The 14195-nt window shown below is 46.1% G+C and overlaps 1 protein-coding gene and 1 pseudogene across 1 annotated transcript; both read right to left on the bottom strand.

Moving 5' to 3' along the window:
* Positions 1-11487: 11487 nt before the first annotated feature.
* LOC139813940 (uncharacterized) lies at positions 11488-13347 on the bottom strand (annotated as a pseudogene).
* On the bottom strand, positions 11975-12409 carry LOC139812659 (histone H3-like). Its single transcript, XM_071777662.1, has one exon. The coding sequence runs from the start codon at positions 12383-12385 to the stop codon at positions 11975-11977; it is 411 nt and encodes a 136-aa protein (XP_071633763.1). The 5' UTR covers positions 12386-12409.
* Positions 13348-14195: the final 848 nt, after the last annotated feature.

Below are 14195 nucleotides of genomic sequence, written 5' to 3'. Positions count from 1 at the left end.
AATTTTTATAATAATGATTTTAAACTAATAAAGTAAAAAAACACAAAAATTTGAATATCTCAAAAACCCCATTTTCTATTTTTTTGAAATTTATAGGGAATATTCTAGGGAGTATTAGAAGAATTTTAAGACTAGTTGGAAGTTGCGCATAATTTTTGGGAATTTTTTATAAATTTTTTTATGAGGCAGTAGTAATATTTGACTCACAAAAGTGTAGTTAAAAACGCGTTTCAGACAATTCTGAATCGATTTAGATATACTTTTTTACTAAAGCATGATGAAGATCTCGGCATAGCACACGTCAATTGCGATGAATAGTGTGGGAAAGGCAAAAAAAATAGATTTATGAGGAAGTTTAATTCAATAAGTACATTTGTTTAAGAACATATTATTTATAATTTTATTATTTTGTGCTCAGTATAATCATTCGAAAATGAGTAATCTTTAACAGTTAATTTATAATTTTTGGTATGACTTGGTATGACGCAGTGGACACGTTGAGTCTGAGGTATCTTTTTTGTTTGATCGTACTGACCTGTCAAAAATTCGACGGCAATTTCATAATTTTTTTTGTCCCAATACTTGCAATCGCCGCCGAATTTTATCATTATGCATGGAGGGGTGCAAGGGGGCTTACATGCGTGAGCGCACGTGAACAGAAAGGCTTTTCTCCCTTGCACCCTCCCCCATGCATGTACTCTATAATTTCGTTTTACAACTTAACATGTACTTTATGTTGTAAAGCGAGGTCCACGCTGCCTACCGACGGGGTGGGTGCGGGGGAGGGGAGGGCCGAAGGCCCCCCCTCGCACCCCCTCGTGTGTGTGTGTGTGTGTGTGTGTGCTTCCCACACATAATTAAACTAATAAAACTCCCAGCGTGAGACCTAACTGCTTGAATCGAGATGCTTGGTTATTCTGCACGATTGATTCATTTAAAATTTGCGCAGTTTTACATGCGCGTGCGACCACTGAGCATGCGCATGTGGCCGCAGGGCACGTTCAGTATTGCTACATGTCGTCGATATGACAGGAATCATAACCTGATTCCTGTCAACTTTAACGTTTAATATCTCGCGTCGCGGGGCAGAGCGACACTTTTTTCTGCCAGATTCTTTCGTTTCGTACAAAAACGCGTCGATTGAGCATATTTACATCGAGATTTGAGGTGAGGCCCCTAAACTAAATAATTACCCAAACTGGCACCCCCCAAACGCATCGCTTACGAGAGTCACATCAATGTCGCTTTCCCCATTGGGTCCGCTAAACGTGTAACTCTCGCTCGGCTTATTCAACACAATCATACCGTTCGTAACAATCCACTCCTCAAGTACTCTGCCACGCATTTCACTTTCTCTACTGCCGCCCCTACCCTTACTGTACCATAAAGGAGAGACGGCATTTGTATCTATACCCACCAGCACTTTCCTCTGGTTGCCATTCGCACCCTGTCCATGTACGCCAGGTACGGCTCGATGTCCTCACCGAACCGGCAATACACGGACACCACATACATTTCGCCGAAGTCTCTCTTCAGCCATACACACACGCCATACTCATCCGAGCACTCCCTTACACACAACACATCGAGACTGGGATCATTCACCACCACTGCTGCTTTGACATACTCGCTCTCACTTACAATCACATCCATCCGTAGCGGGAGTCCAACTACTCTTCCATCCTTCACACACGGTTCCTGCAGCAGTGCCACACTCACTCTACGTTCACACAACATTTCACCCAGATCACACATTACCGCATACGCTCTTTGACAATTACACTGTACCACATTCATACTCGAGACACCCTGTGAGTCCTGCCTAGCCATTGTCGATGGTGCCCGCATACCTGTCCCTGGCTACTTTATACGAGGGGCACCCCCTATCGTTAACCGCATGACTCGCCGGCCGTCCCCGTCTTTTGCAGACCGCGCATATTTTCGGCCCTGTCGCGTTTGGACACTTGTCCTGTCGATGGCCGTCGAAGCCGCAGTGGGAACAAGTATCTTTCGCCGCTTTGCAGTATTTCGCGACATGACCCAGATCCAGATATCTGTAGCATCTGGTCAACGACGTAAAATCCGTGACCCTACAGCTTCTCCAGCCTACATAAATGCGCGACGCCTTCTTAAAACTATCACTCATACCAGGCGTCACCTCTGCTACCCAATTGACCGTCTCTTCGTCACCTTTACCCAGCTTAAACCGGAATACGACTTCCTCCAGATAAGTTCTTTCCCCTACCCCTTGGAGGAGCTCCGGGTTTTGCCTAGCTATCGCTTGGCGGACACCATCGACCTCCAACCCCCTGGGCACGTCATACAAAATTATACGAAGCCTTTTGGCCGCCGGCAGAGCCGCCGTAAGCCCCTTCTCCCTAATCGTCTGATTGGCGACTAATTTATCCACATCCTCCTTCGAATGTGCCTGTATTACGACTCTGCCGTCCCTAGTCTTTCTAACATTTTTTATTCTAATGTTAGACGCTACCGGGTCAATCGCTTCCAGCAGCGTCTTTCTCACCTCGTCCACCGATCTACCCTTTTCGGCCTTACTGGCCACGACCACCGAGAAATCCCTATCACGTGGTCTTGCCTTGCTCGGTTCCGGCACCGCAGAGGCCCCCGCCTCGGTCTTGCGACGAGGCTCCTTCTGCCCGTTCACCACGTCAACAAACGTCGCTGGCGGTAGTCGGTTCGTCTCCGACCTCTCCGCCAGACGACCCCTCAAAAACGTATTTTCGCACCCCAACTCCATTATCAGCTTGTTGGTCTCGCTGAACAGCGCAGTAACCTTTTGTGCCGCCGACTTGTTGAATTTGGCATTGGGGTCCGACAAAATGCTCTCCAACTTAAGTCGGATGTCATGCATCGCTCCAGCAGCCAACATCTCTCTTTTTGCCGCACCGTCCCAAACAAACACATCATCGTCGTCAAACTCGCTGTCGTTCACGCTTTCACGGTCACCCAGCATGAGCAAGACCGAGTTCGCCCGCAGCTGGTACGTCCCTCTGGCCATACCTCTTCCTACAGCTTCATTTGACTCACTCTGCGTGTCTCTAATAGACGTCTGGGAGCCAAGCGAGCTCTTTTTCAACTTCCCACTACGTGGGAACGTACGCTGAAGTGGGTCACCCACCAAACTCTCTTCGTCCGTCAGTTCTGTCCCTGTTTCGTCTAGCGTCTGTGTGTTCATCCACTTTTTAAGTCCTTCATGCGTGGGTGTCTTCTCCGAGACCTTCGAGTCAACTTTGGACAGTGCCACCGTCACTGCCTTTGTAATCGCCTTTTGCCCAAGCACCTTATCACTGGTTGTCACCGTCTTGTCCGTATCCGAAGCCTTGTCCATTTCTGTTTTTGCCTTTTTGTCAACAGTTTTTTGTCCGTCCGGGTTGGGGGTGTTTTTTGCGTTTTTCGTACTGCATCGATTCAATTGTTACGACGGTTCGGCCATCATGGCAGCCCATACGCGTATAGGCATCTATCCCCGCCGTTTCAAAGCCATAGTTAAACTGCATGAAAGCTGAGAAGCAGCTTGTCTGGTGATCAGCCCTATTCATGCAGACGTGACTCTATAAAAAGGTTATGTAATTTGATGGTAAAGGTTTAACGTCATCCCTACTGATTGAGCACGTATGCTCCGAGACACCGCCCACTCAAAGTTCGGGCTAGACGTTGCCAGTATATCTTCCCACTAGCAGGATATGAGGAAATAGTGATCAGCTAATCCTCCACACATGCGCCCGGGGAGGCCGACTTTAACTCCCGAATAGGCTCCGTCCGGACACGGACAGCGGTTCTCCCACATTAAACATGCGGTTTCACATGGACTTTACTGGCGCTAGGCCAGAATTTACCATTTATTACGCCGCAGAGGTCAGGTACTAACATGACCGCATCCTACGGTCGTGGGGCTACTACTCCCCACTTGGTTAGTCTTCGAGAAATATCCATCGACACCCGGCCGCATCTTTGAAACCCGACGGTTACAACTACGGACACGCAAACAAACATAGACACGCACACACTCACACACCTTCCAAAACCCCCGCACCCCTTCCGGAAAAAGCCGGTAGCAGCCCGAGGGTCCGCGGGCCGGGGGAAGCCGGCATATCGCCTTAACTCGTTAGCCTACGACGGCCAAGGCCAAGACTAAGGCTAAGCCCGAGCCAAATCGTAGTTTACGGTGGGAACCACGATGGAGGTAGAGTTTGGCTTGACTGTGATAGGCTTAGTGCTGCGGCACAGCATGTATTGCGCTTCAACAGTCCTGTAGACCATGACTTTGTACGACCCAAAAAAGATCGCCAGCCTCAAAAGATCGGCGCCGCGTGTTGCTTTGGATGGTGTTCAGCAACCAAACTTAAAGTTTTTCGCGGCGTGTTGCCTCCGGCGACGAGTAGCTCAGCCGCGTGTTGCTTTGCGGGCACTCACGCGGCGTGTTGCTTCCGCCGACGGCGTGTCGCTCAGCGGCGTGTTGCTTTACGGGCACTCACGCGGCGTGTTGCTTCCGCCGACGGCAGAGACGCCGCCGACGGCAACACCCCCGAGCAAACCAAGCTCGCTCGCGGCGCTTCACTCCGAGTCCGACGTCTCACGATGCCAAGTTCTTCGCGGCGTGTTGCTTTCCAAACGCAACTAAACTGAGTCCTATGACTCGTGATGCCAAGTTTTTCGCGGCGTGTTGCTTTCCAAAGCAACCAAACTTCGAGTCCGACGACTCATACTACTAAAGTTTTCCGCGGCGTGTTGCTTTCAAAAAATCCATCGGGGGTTGTCACCCACCGTTTTATTAACACCTAAAAGTGTTATGACGCCCTACTCTCCCGCCGTGCGTGGCACAACACAGCAGGAGAACAGAACGCCTTTGGACCGCCTCTCACTCGCAACACTGTCGGGACGGGCCAACTAGCTCTCCGGGTGTGCCACGTCTCAAAAAGAGACACCCAAAGGCTCCACTGAGTCCTTTTACCCCATTTCGGAATTACCAGACAGACATGCGAGCGCGCCTAGAGGACGGCCCGTGAATCACGAGCTGACCGGCATGATCGGGTCACAGGCGAGTGACTCCGACCATAAACCGTCGCCCGAGAGTTATCCCTGTACTTAGCAGCAACACGCCGCATTTCTCTACTCCGCTCAGCACGTGGGCGCCGAAGCGCTTTGCCACTGTGAGCACTGTTCCCTGTAAGTGCTATTCCCGTAAGTCATGTCTACTCTCACCAGTAGATAGGGACAGTGGGAATCTCGTTATCCATTCATGCGCGTCACTAATTAGATGACGAGGCATTTGGCTACTGTTAAGAGAGTCATAGATACGACCGCACCGGGGGGTCTGGGGGGGCGGTTAGCCCCCCCCCGAGTCCACCCCGTGGTCGGAGTGCGACTAAACGTTACCAGTACTTCCCTGCACAGCAGTAACGGAACCTGCCATCGTGGATTTGCCTATTAGGATAGGCGACACCTCTGGCCACTGGCAGACGCGGTTTCCCGTAACGCACATATGACTCACATTGTACCTGAGCTGTTCCCCAGGTAGCAGGGTTAGATCCTGCAGCGAGCATGACCTACTTGGATTAGATCAGCTCAAACTGACAGGACCGGGGTGCCAAAGCACCCCATCTTACAGGTAATGCGCAACATGAGCTTCATAGCGCTGACCCACACTAGGCCCTCTATGCCGCTCACTCGGCTATGCGAACCACTGCCCCTACGAGTCCGACACCATCTGATAGGGCACCGTCGATCTCGTCGAGTGTCGCCCAACGCACGCATCTATCTTCTTGTCTGTCGGTCACCGCTGATTCTTCAGGGAGATTCGTGACACTTGTCTCTACTCGTTCACACGTTTACGTGTCCTGTCACGGTCGTCATATTTTTTCTGGGAAGCACGATTTTAACCCCGCCGCGGCATTGAGGTATCGCACACCCTGGCTGTTCCGTTTCTTTACGTTGGAAAGCCGCAGGTTCTTCCACGTGTGGTTGTGTGACGAACTGGAGTTAGACTTCAGCGCCCCCTATACTGTAACCGAACGATACGCAATCGGGCTACGGGGTACGCGATTTTGTCCTCTAAGTCATCGGTCGCCACTCGGTTTAACCTCAAACCACCGAGAAGGTAAGTATTTGTGACGCAAACGACACTATAGTTAAACAATTTGTTTAAATAAATTTATTTTCAGATCCCGCCACGGGTGCCTCGTCAGCATCGCCTGTACTCAGGATACCGCTAGGTATTGCCCGCAAGGGCCAGCCAGGGACACCGGTTACCGCGACAACCGCTTGATCAAGTATATACGTGTTAAATATTTCCTTAATCCTTCCTCCTTTCAGATTCTCGCCACGGGTGCCTCATCTGTGTCGCCTCCCCTCGAGTCTCCGCTATCTATCACCAGCCTGCCTCACCGGTGGAACCAAGATGGCGCGACAACCGCTTGATCGGGTAAGTCACAGCATCAGGATAAATTAACCTAACTAATTCTTTTTATTTTCAGGTTTTGTCTACGGGTGCTTCATCTCCGCCGCCGATGTCATGGATCACCGCTGCCCAGGATCACCGCGTCCGTAAGATGTCGCGACAAAGGTAAGTATGAGAATTGTCGTGATAACTGTAATTAATGCCGTTTCTTTTCAGGTTTCCGCCACGAGTGTCTCATCTATGGCCTCCCCGGATGCAGCACCGATGATGACCTTCGACCCTGTTCACCGCGAACACACAAGATGGACGACAGCCGCTTGTTCAGGTAAGTTGAAGGTAAATAATCGATAATTTCGTATGTATTTTCACAAATAATTCTTCTATTTATTGTTAACTATCGTTTCACAATGGTGGTGGTTCACAATTACTATTGCCGCGCAAGATGGCGGTCGCACGTCTCGCAAAGTGCGAAGTTTCCGTTTTCGGTACGCGAAAAACCGTTCGCCTTTCGTATCGGCGACATGTAACGCTATGTGCGGGCGTTCCCGTTTGTTCCGGACGCTGTGGTAAACTTATAATCGTAATCCGGTACGTATTCGCGATAATTACTGCGACACGCCGAGATATACGCGCGAGAAGGATGTTACCTATACGAGCGCCCACGAGAGACTGCCTCGAGGAATATTTCTCTCTCGGGCTCCCTACCTCCAATGTTTTACCTCCACCATGGGGTCTCGGCCGCTTTCTCCTCGCGGTAATTTTCCACGCTACGCAGTTACAATAAGTGTTTACGACTTCTGGCTGTGCCAGGTGCGCGCCCGATGTTCCCGACGGAAATTTCCGCCGGCAGTACCCTATTTGCGAGGCGCTTAATCGGCTCCCGGGTAGTGGTTTTTCACCACTTCGAAATTTCGACTTTTGAGGGCGCCGACCCGTGCGCACGTCCTCTCCTACGTCCCTATTGCCGGTTCCGAGCCGACTTCTTGGAGAAGACGTCCAGGTCGCTTTTGCCATGCCCGCCGATGACGGTGACCCCCGGTGTTTGTTCCCACGGTCCCTATCAACGATATTCCGGACTTTGTTCTCGTAACCGACGTCCGGGTCTATCGGTCTCGGCGACCGTCGCCGTAACCCACCGTCCGGGTGATCGGATCTTGACCGCGACCTGTTCCCCGGGTGTACCAGGTCTCGCTCTGGACGGAGCGTCGGTCTTTTCCCGAGGATGACGTCCGGTTTTCGATTTCGCGGGTTGTCGCCGGAACTCCATGTCCAGGTGTTCGGATTTCGCCCGCGATCAATTCCTAGAGTATACCCGGTCTCCCTCGCGACGCACCGTCGGGTTTTTCCCGTAGATTACGCCCGGGTATCGGTTTCCCAGGTTGTCGCCGGAATTCAATGTCCGGGTGTTCGGATCGCGGCGCTTTCGCGTGTGCCCCTATTTGGGGACCTCGTGAGTCGGCACGAATGATTATTATTCGCGCGGCACGCGTGGTTCGGGCACTTGGTGCCCGCGGTCTGAAGATTGTGTGTGGCTCAACTGCTACGTTAACTTGTGCGTTACCGCGATCCACGCACATACCAAAAACAAAAAATAAAACCTACTCCCCGTCGGGCCGGGCACTGTCATGCCGGAAAACGAAAATAACGGATGTGGATCGAGAGGGAAGAACTTACATGCTAATTGAGTCGCCGCTCGGCGACCACTGTCGCATAACTTAATTTAAGTGAGCCGCTGCTCGGCGACCGCTGTCGCATAACCTACTTCTATTAGTGCGCCGGACGGATAAGCTTAAGATACGAGGCTCTACGGTCAAAGAAATGAAACAAAATAAATATCCAACACAATGGCGAAAGGGGTTTGGGCTCCCTAGATAATTCCATCCTCGGAGCGCTCACGATAATCTACCCTACGTCGGGGACGTTTTTCTCGTCCCCTGGGGTATCCTCTCCCGAGGATGGTCTCAGTACCTCTTCGGTCGTATCGTCCCGCTCGTTCGGCACCGCTGCATGCGGCACCGCCGTCAGTTGCATCGACTGGTGCCCCACGGCACCGCCCGCAATGCGCGGGATCACGTCCCACCTGCTGCGTCACACCTCCTCCCGGGGTACCGACGTCGCCCGTCGGTCCACGCTCCGCCGCTCGTTGGGGAGAGAGCCGCCTCAGAACCACTTGAGGCTGGCCCAGCAGCTGCGCCCGTGCAGTTTTGGCGCACGGTTTCAAGGTACAATATATTCTCTTAACCTACGTTTAAATGGTACAATTCTTTCGCATTGCTTAATTTCTATCGGTAGGGCGTTGTACATATTCAAACCTTCATAAAATAGACTTTCCTGTGCGCTTCTCGTCCTGCGATATTGAATTCTAATATTCTCAGCCTGCCTCGTTCGCCGTCCACTCACATCTCCTACTATTTCTATCCTATTACTTAAGTGTTTTGGCATTATGCCTCTTACTATCTTAAAAATAAAAATACATACATTGTACATTAGCCTCTGTCTTACATTCATAAACTTAAGGGTTTGCAGCATCAAATCTACCTTTGTATATCGCGAGCATTGCAGTATGACTCTCATGGCACGGTTTTGTGCCACTTGCAATCGATTCAGTTACGTTTCACCCATGCCTACTAACATCGTTGCGCAATATTCAAAGTGAGGCGCTATGATAGACTTATACACAGTACATCGAGTGTACGCCGATATATTATTTCCTATTCTATTCAGAAAACTCACTTTTTTCCTCTTTTCTTTAACATATAATCACAGTGATTCTCCCAACGAAGTTTACTATCGATCATTACACCCAGATGTTTCGTTATCTTGACACGCTCAATTATAGTTCCATCCAAACTTTTTACTATTATGTCTGTTTTTATTTCTTTTCTTATACTTTTAACTATCATATATTTGGTCTTATCTGCATTCATTTTTAACATATTCACATTCATCCATTCTTCAAGTACACCGAGCACCATATTTAGTTTTATTTCTAATTCCTCACAACTTTCTCCTGTTACACTTGCGGTCGTGTCATCTGCAAATAATCTAAATATACTTCCCTTCGGACAGACTTTAACTATATCATTTATACACAAAATAAACAATAAAGGTCCTAATACTGATCCCTGTGGCACGCCATATACTGTCCCAATTATTTTAGAACATATATCATTGAATCTAACTTGCTGCTTTCTATTACTTAAATACGATATTATCCATTCCAGTACCACTCCTCTTATTCCATACTGATATAATTTTTCCACTAATCTTACCCTATCTATTGTCTCAAACGCTCTCCTGAGATCCAAGAATAACACCCCCACCATTTTTTTCTCCTCAATTATCAATTTCCATTCTTCGATAAAACTTTGAATTGCTGTCTCACACGACTGCTGTTTCCTAAATCCCGATTGGTATTCGGTTATTATTTCATTGTCTTCTAGAAATTTTTCCAACTGTTTTTTTACAACTAACTCTAATACTTTTTCATATATCGGTAACATATTAATCGGTCTATACTCGCTCGCTTTTTTTGGTTTGTTTACCTTTGGTATCGGTATTATCGTGGATGTTTTTCATTCTTCTGGAAATTTACCTGTCCTAAGCGAATCATTTATTACCCCTACAAACTCATCTTTCATCACAGGTAGCACCATTTTCAGTATATCACTATTTATCCCTTCCTCTGTTCCGTTCTTTCGTGGTAGTTCCCTAACAATTTGTTCCAGATCACTTGCACTAATTGGCTCAAAATTTTTCATAATTCCCTTATTCTCAATTACATAAATAGGTCTCCTACTTGTGTCTTCTATCCCCTTATTACTAATAGATTGCACAATGTTGCTAATACTTTTTACATAATATATATTATCAGCTATATTGCATTCTTCTATGTCTTCTAATATTTCAAAATCTACATTATCGATGTTCTCTGAACCCCTTTGCTCACCTTTAATTAATTCTTTCAAAGTTTTCCACATTTTTGTAGGATCACTCCTATTATTATCTATCATATTCTCATAATATTCTTTCTTTTTTGCCCTGATAAGTTTAACTACTGCATTTCTTTTATTCTTAAAAAATTCCCAGTCCTGTTCTTTACTTGAGCTTATGGCTCTACTGTAAGCCTCATCCCTTCTATCTGCTGCCATTCTAATTTCATCTGAATACCACATTTTCCCTTCCCATATTTTCGGAATCTTAAACTTTTTCTTAGGTGCTACAGTATCCAATACTATACTATTAACAGTATCCACTTACTATACTATTAACAAATCTCTCCGCCCTTATGCTTATATCTAGCCCTTGACCTTGCTCAGTTCTTTTTTCCATTATTCTAAGAAATTTATCTACATTAAATTTACTATAGTCCCTGCCTCTAAATTCTTTATATTTATTTCTCTTTTTATTTATATTAAATTCTACTTTTAGCCAGGCATGGTCGTTATTTTAGGTTTCTCATTCACTTGTACCTTTATTTCTTTATTCAAAAAAATTAAATCTATCATCGTTCGATTATCTTTTGTAACTCTCGTTGGACAATCAACGTATTGCCTCATCCCTAGGTTTTGCATTACCGTTAATAATTTTTTTGTGTAAAATGAATCTACCATTATATCTATATTAAAGTCCCCTATCACTATACAGTCATACTTTATTATTAAATCTTCAACCGTATTTTCCAAAAATCTCACAAAATCGCCATTTGACGCACTCGGCGAATGATACACTACTGCTATCATACCTTTATACAAATTCTCTCTTATTTCTACCACCACGCACCAACAATTTGACACTATCTTTTTCTTATCAACTATTTTAAATTTAATATCATCCCTAACATATAACAGTACTCCTCCTGTGTTTCTATTTTCAGCATCACATCTAACTATACTATACCCCGGTACATTGACCTCACTATCTTCAATTTCTACAGTCAATCTAGTCTCGGATAACGCTAGAATCACAGGATTCACCCTCTTCATAATCTGATGTTGAATTTCATCCTTATGCGCCAAGAAACTTTGCGCATTCGTATACCAGAGTAATTCCGCTTCTCCCTGTGGTTGTTATTTTGCATCTTCCCAGCCGGCTCTTTTTTTCTCTTCCTCCAATACTTTTTTAAATGTCGGACATTCCGAATCTAGCGCCTCGTGTTCAACATTTATCTTCAAATTGTACGTCTGATTATTATAGGTACAGTTTACACACCTCTTTTTTGCCGTCGTACATTCATTCGCCTTATGATTTCCTGCACATTTATAGCATGTTTCCTGTCTCGTGCAATTCTTGGCAATATGGTAATAGCCCCAGCATTTAAAACATCTTCTAACACTAATATAATTAAATATAGGACACTTTCGCCATCCTAAATTTATTTTTCCTCTGTTTATTAGTGAATTATGAGTGCTTTCATCCACTTCAATTATTACGGATCCTTGCTCAGTATCCTTATTTTTTCCTCTTATTATTTTCTTCACTAGGTGCATACAGGATTCTTCGCCAATTCTATTTTGCTTCTTGATTTCGAAATTGTTTTATATAAAACTGTTGCGCCTAAGCTCGCTCGCCACGAATACGACGTGCCAGTTGGATGTCTTTCGGCATGATGGTGACTCGCTTAGCGTGAATAGCGCACAAGTTCGTGTCTTCGAAAAGACCTACGAGGTACGCCTCGCTAGCTTCCTGGAAAGCCATCACAGCAGAACTTTGGAAGCGGAGGTCAGTCTTGAAATCCTGAGCGATCTCACGAACGAGTCGCTGGAATGGCAATTTACGGATCAACAATTCCGTACTTTTCTGGTAACGACGGATTTCACGAAGGGCCACGGTGCCGGGCCTGTAACGGTGAGGTTTTTTCACACCGCCGGTGGCCGGGGCACTTTTCCTCGCAGCTTTAGTGGCCAATTGTTTCCGGGGCGCCTTTCCTCCGGTCGATTTGCGAGCAGTCTGCTTGGTACGTGCCATCGCAACGGTCAATCGATATGCTTCAATGCGTCTAACAGCGAATGAGCGATTCGAGCGGAGCTCCTTGTCAGATTCCCCTCTGTCGCCAACTGCGGCGACGTTGTTCCCCGGCGGAACAGTCCCGGGGCGGTCGCCCCCCGCTATCTATCAGTTCATTATCCTCCATTTTCATTTCTTCTCCACCAACATTAATTATTTTAATCTTTGGTTTCCTCTTCTGTGGCTCAGAGACTTTGACCTCGTCGCCCATTGCCGCTTGTACCGTGCCGCCTTTAGCTTATCCTCCTCTTCTTCCGTCTCACATCCTAAGATCACTGTCTCTTTACCTCCCTTTCTTAATTTGGTAATTCCTATTTCCATCTTGGTTATATCGATTTTATCTTTAATTGCTTTCTTCGTAATTTCACTCTCTTGTTGTACTTTTGGTTTTATAATCAAGATATTTTCTTCCTTCCTTTCTTTAATCACATCGCTATATTTTCTTGTCGTTCCACCTGACGATCCATATGCCCCTTGCGTCAACATTTTTCTCAATTCTTCTATTTCCTGTTTAATGCCTTCCATCTCCTCACGGATTATTTCTTTTATCATTGACTTGATCTCCTTTTTACATGCTGCCTCATCTTTTAATTTTTTCACTGTTTTTACAAGCCAATCTATTTTTCTATCAATATCCCCTGTTCCACTCGCGACTGCTACTTTATTCTCGCTGCTTGGCGCCGGACTCATTTTTGCAGGTGCTGTTGCTCTTCCTGCTGCTGCCACTGCTTTATTTATATCAGTTACTTTATCACCATCACTAATAATTAATTTCTTGAATGGGCCAGGACACGACACCAACTCGCGGTTTCTATCATTTTTGTGCTTAGATACACAACCTGGATGGTAGAAAAGCTTAGCACCTCCGTTTTTATCGTCTTCTTACATGCCGAGCATCGCTACTCGGCGTATTCCTCGTTCATTCTGCTAATATCGGCAGGGACAGTTAATTGACTCGTCACTTTAACACGTCACTTTCACACGTCAGCGTTTTGTGTTCGCCGCCGATGTCTACCTGTCGTACGAGGCTTCGATGACCTCTGTACGAAATGCAGTTCTCGTGTCTATGTATCAACATATTCCGGCTAGATAACACTCATGGCTACCCCCGGTCTATGCAGATATTCGTTACACAACTTTTTAACACTCTCCCTCACTTCTAAATCACTCAAAAATTAACACTTTTACGGAGCGATGTTTCACACGTCTGCTTCTGCTGAGAGAGGGAGAGGGAGAGGAAGAGGGTGAGGGAGAGAGAGGGAGAGGGAGAGGGAGAGGAGAGAGAGAGAGAGAGAGAGAGAGAGAGAGAGAGATTGATTGATTGATGTCTTTATTTAGCCTTTGGCTACTTTATACATAAACACGCTATAAGTATATAACATAAACAATAACATTAATACCTTTCCCTATCCATTTACACACTTATCTGCTTTTATTGTCTTTCTCTTTTATGTACTTTGCTAGCTTTGTTTTAAAGCTTTTTATTTCCGTTGTATTCTGTATTTCTACTGGAATATCATTAAACATTTGAAACCCCGCTATACGTTAGACTCTTATGTGCTTTTAGAGTTCGTGTCCTTTCTACTATTATGTTTGTATTATTTCTAGTGTTATATGCATGTCTCTCACTAATTTTTTTTTATTTCACTTGATAAATATTCTGGCACCATATTGTTCCTCATCTTATAAACTAGTATACATACATTATATTCCATTCTTTGTTTTACACTCATAAAACATAAAGCTTCCAACATAGATTTAATCGCCGTAT

This window comes from Temnothorax longispinosus, chromosome 5, assembly GCF_030848805.1.
Source record: "Temnothorax longispinosus isolate EJ_2023e chromosome 5, Tlon_JGU_v1, whole genome shotgun sequence".
Lineage (NCBI taxonomy): Eukaryota > Metazoa > Arthropoda > Insecta > Hymenoptera > Formicidae > Temnothorax > Temnothorax longispinosus.
This window is presented reverse-complemented; position numbering and strand designations above follow the sequence as displayed.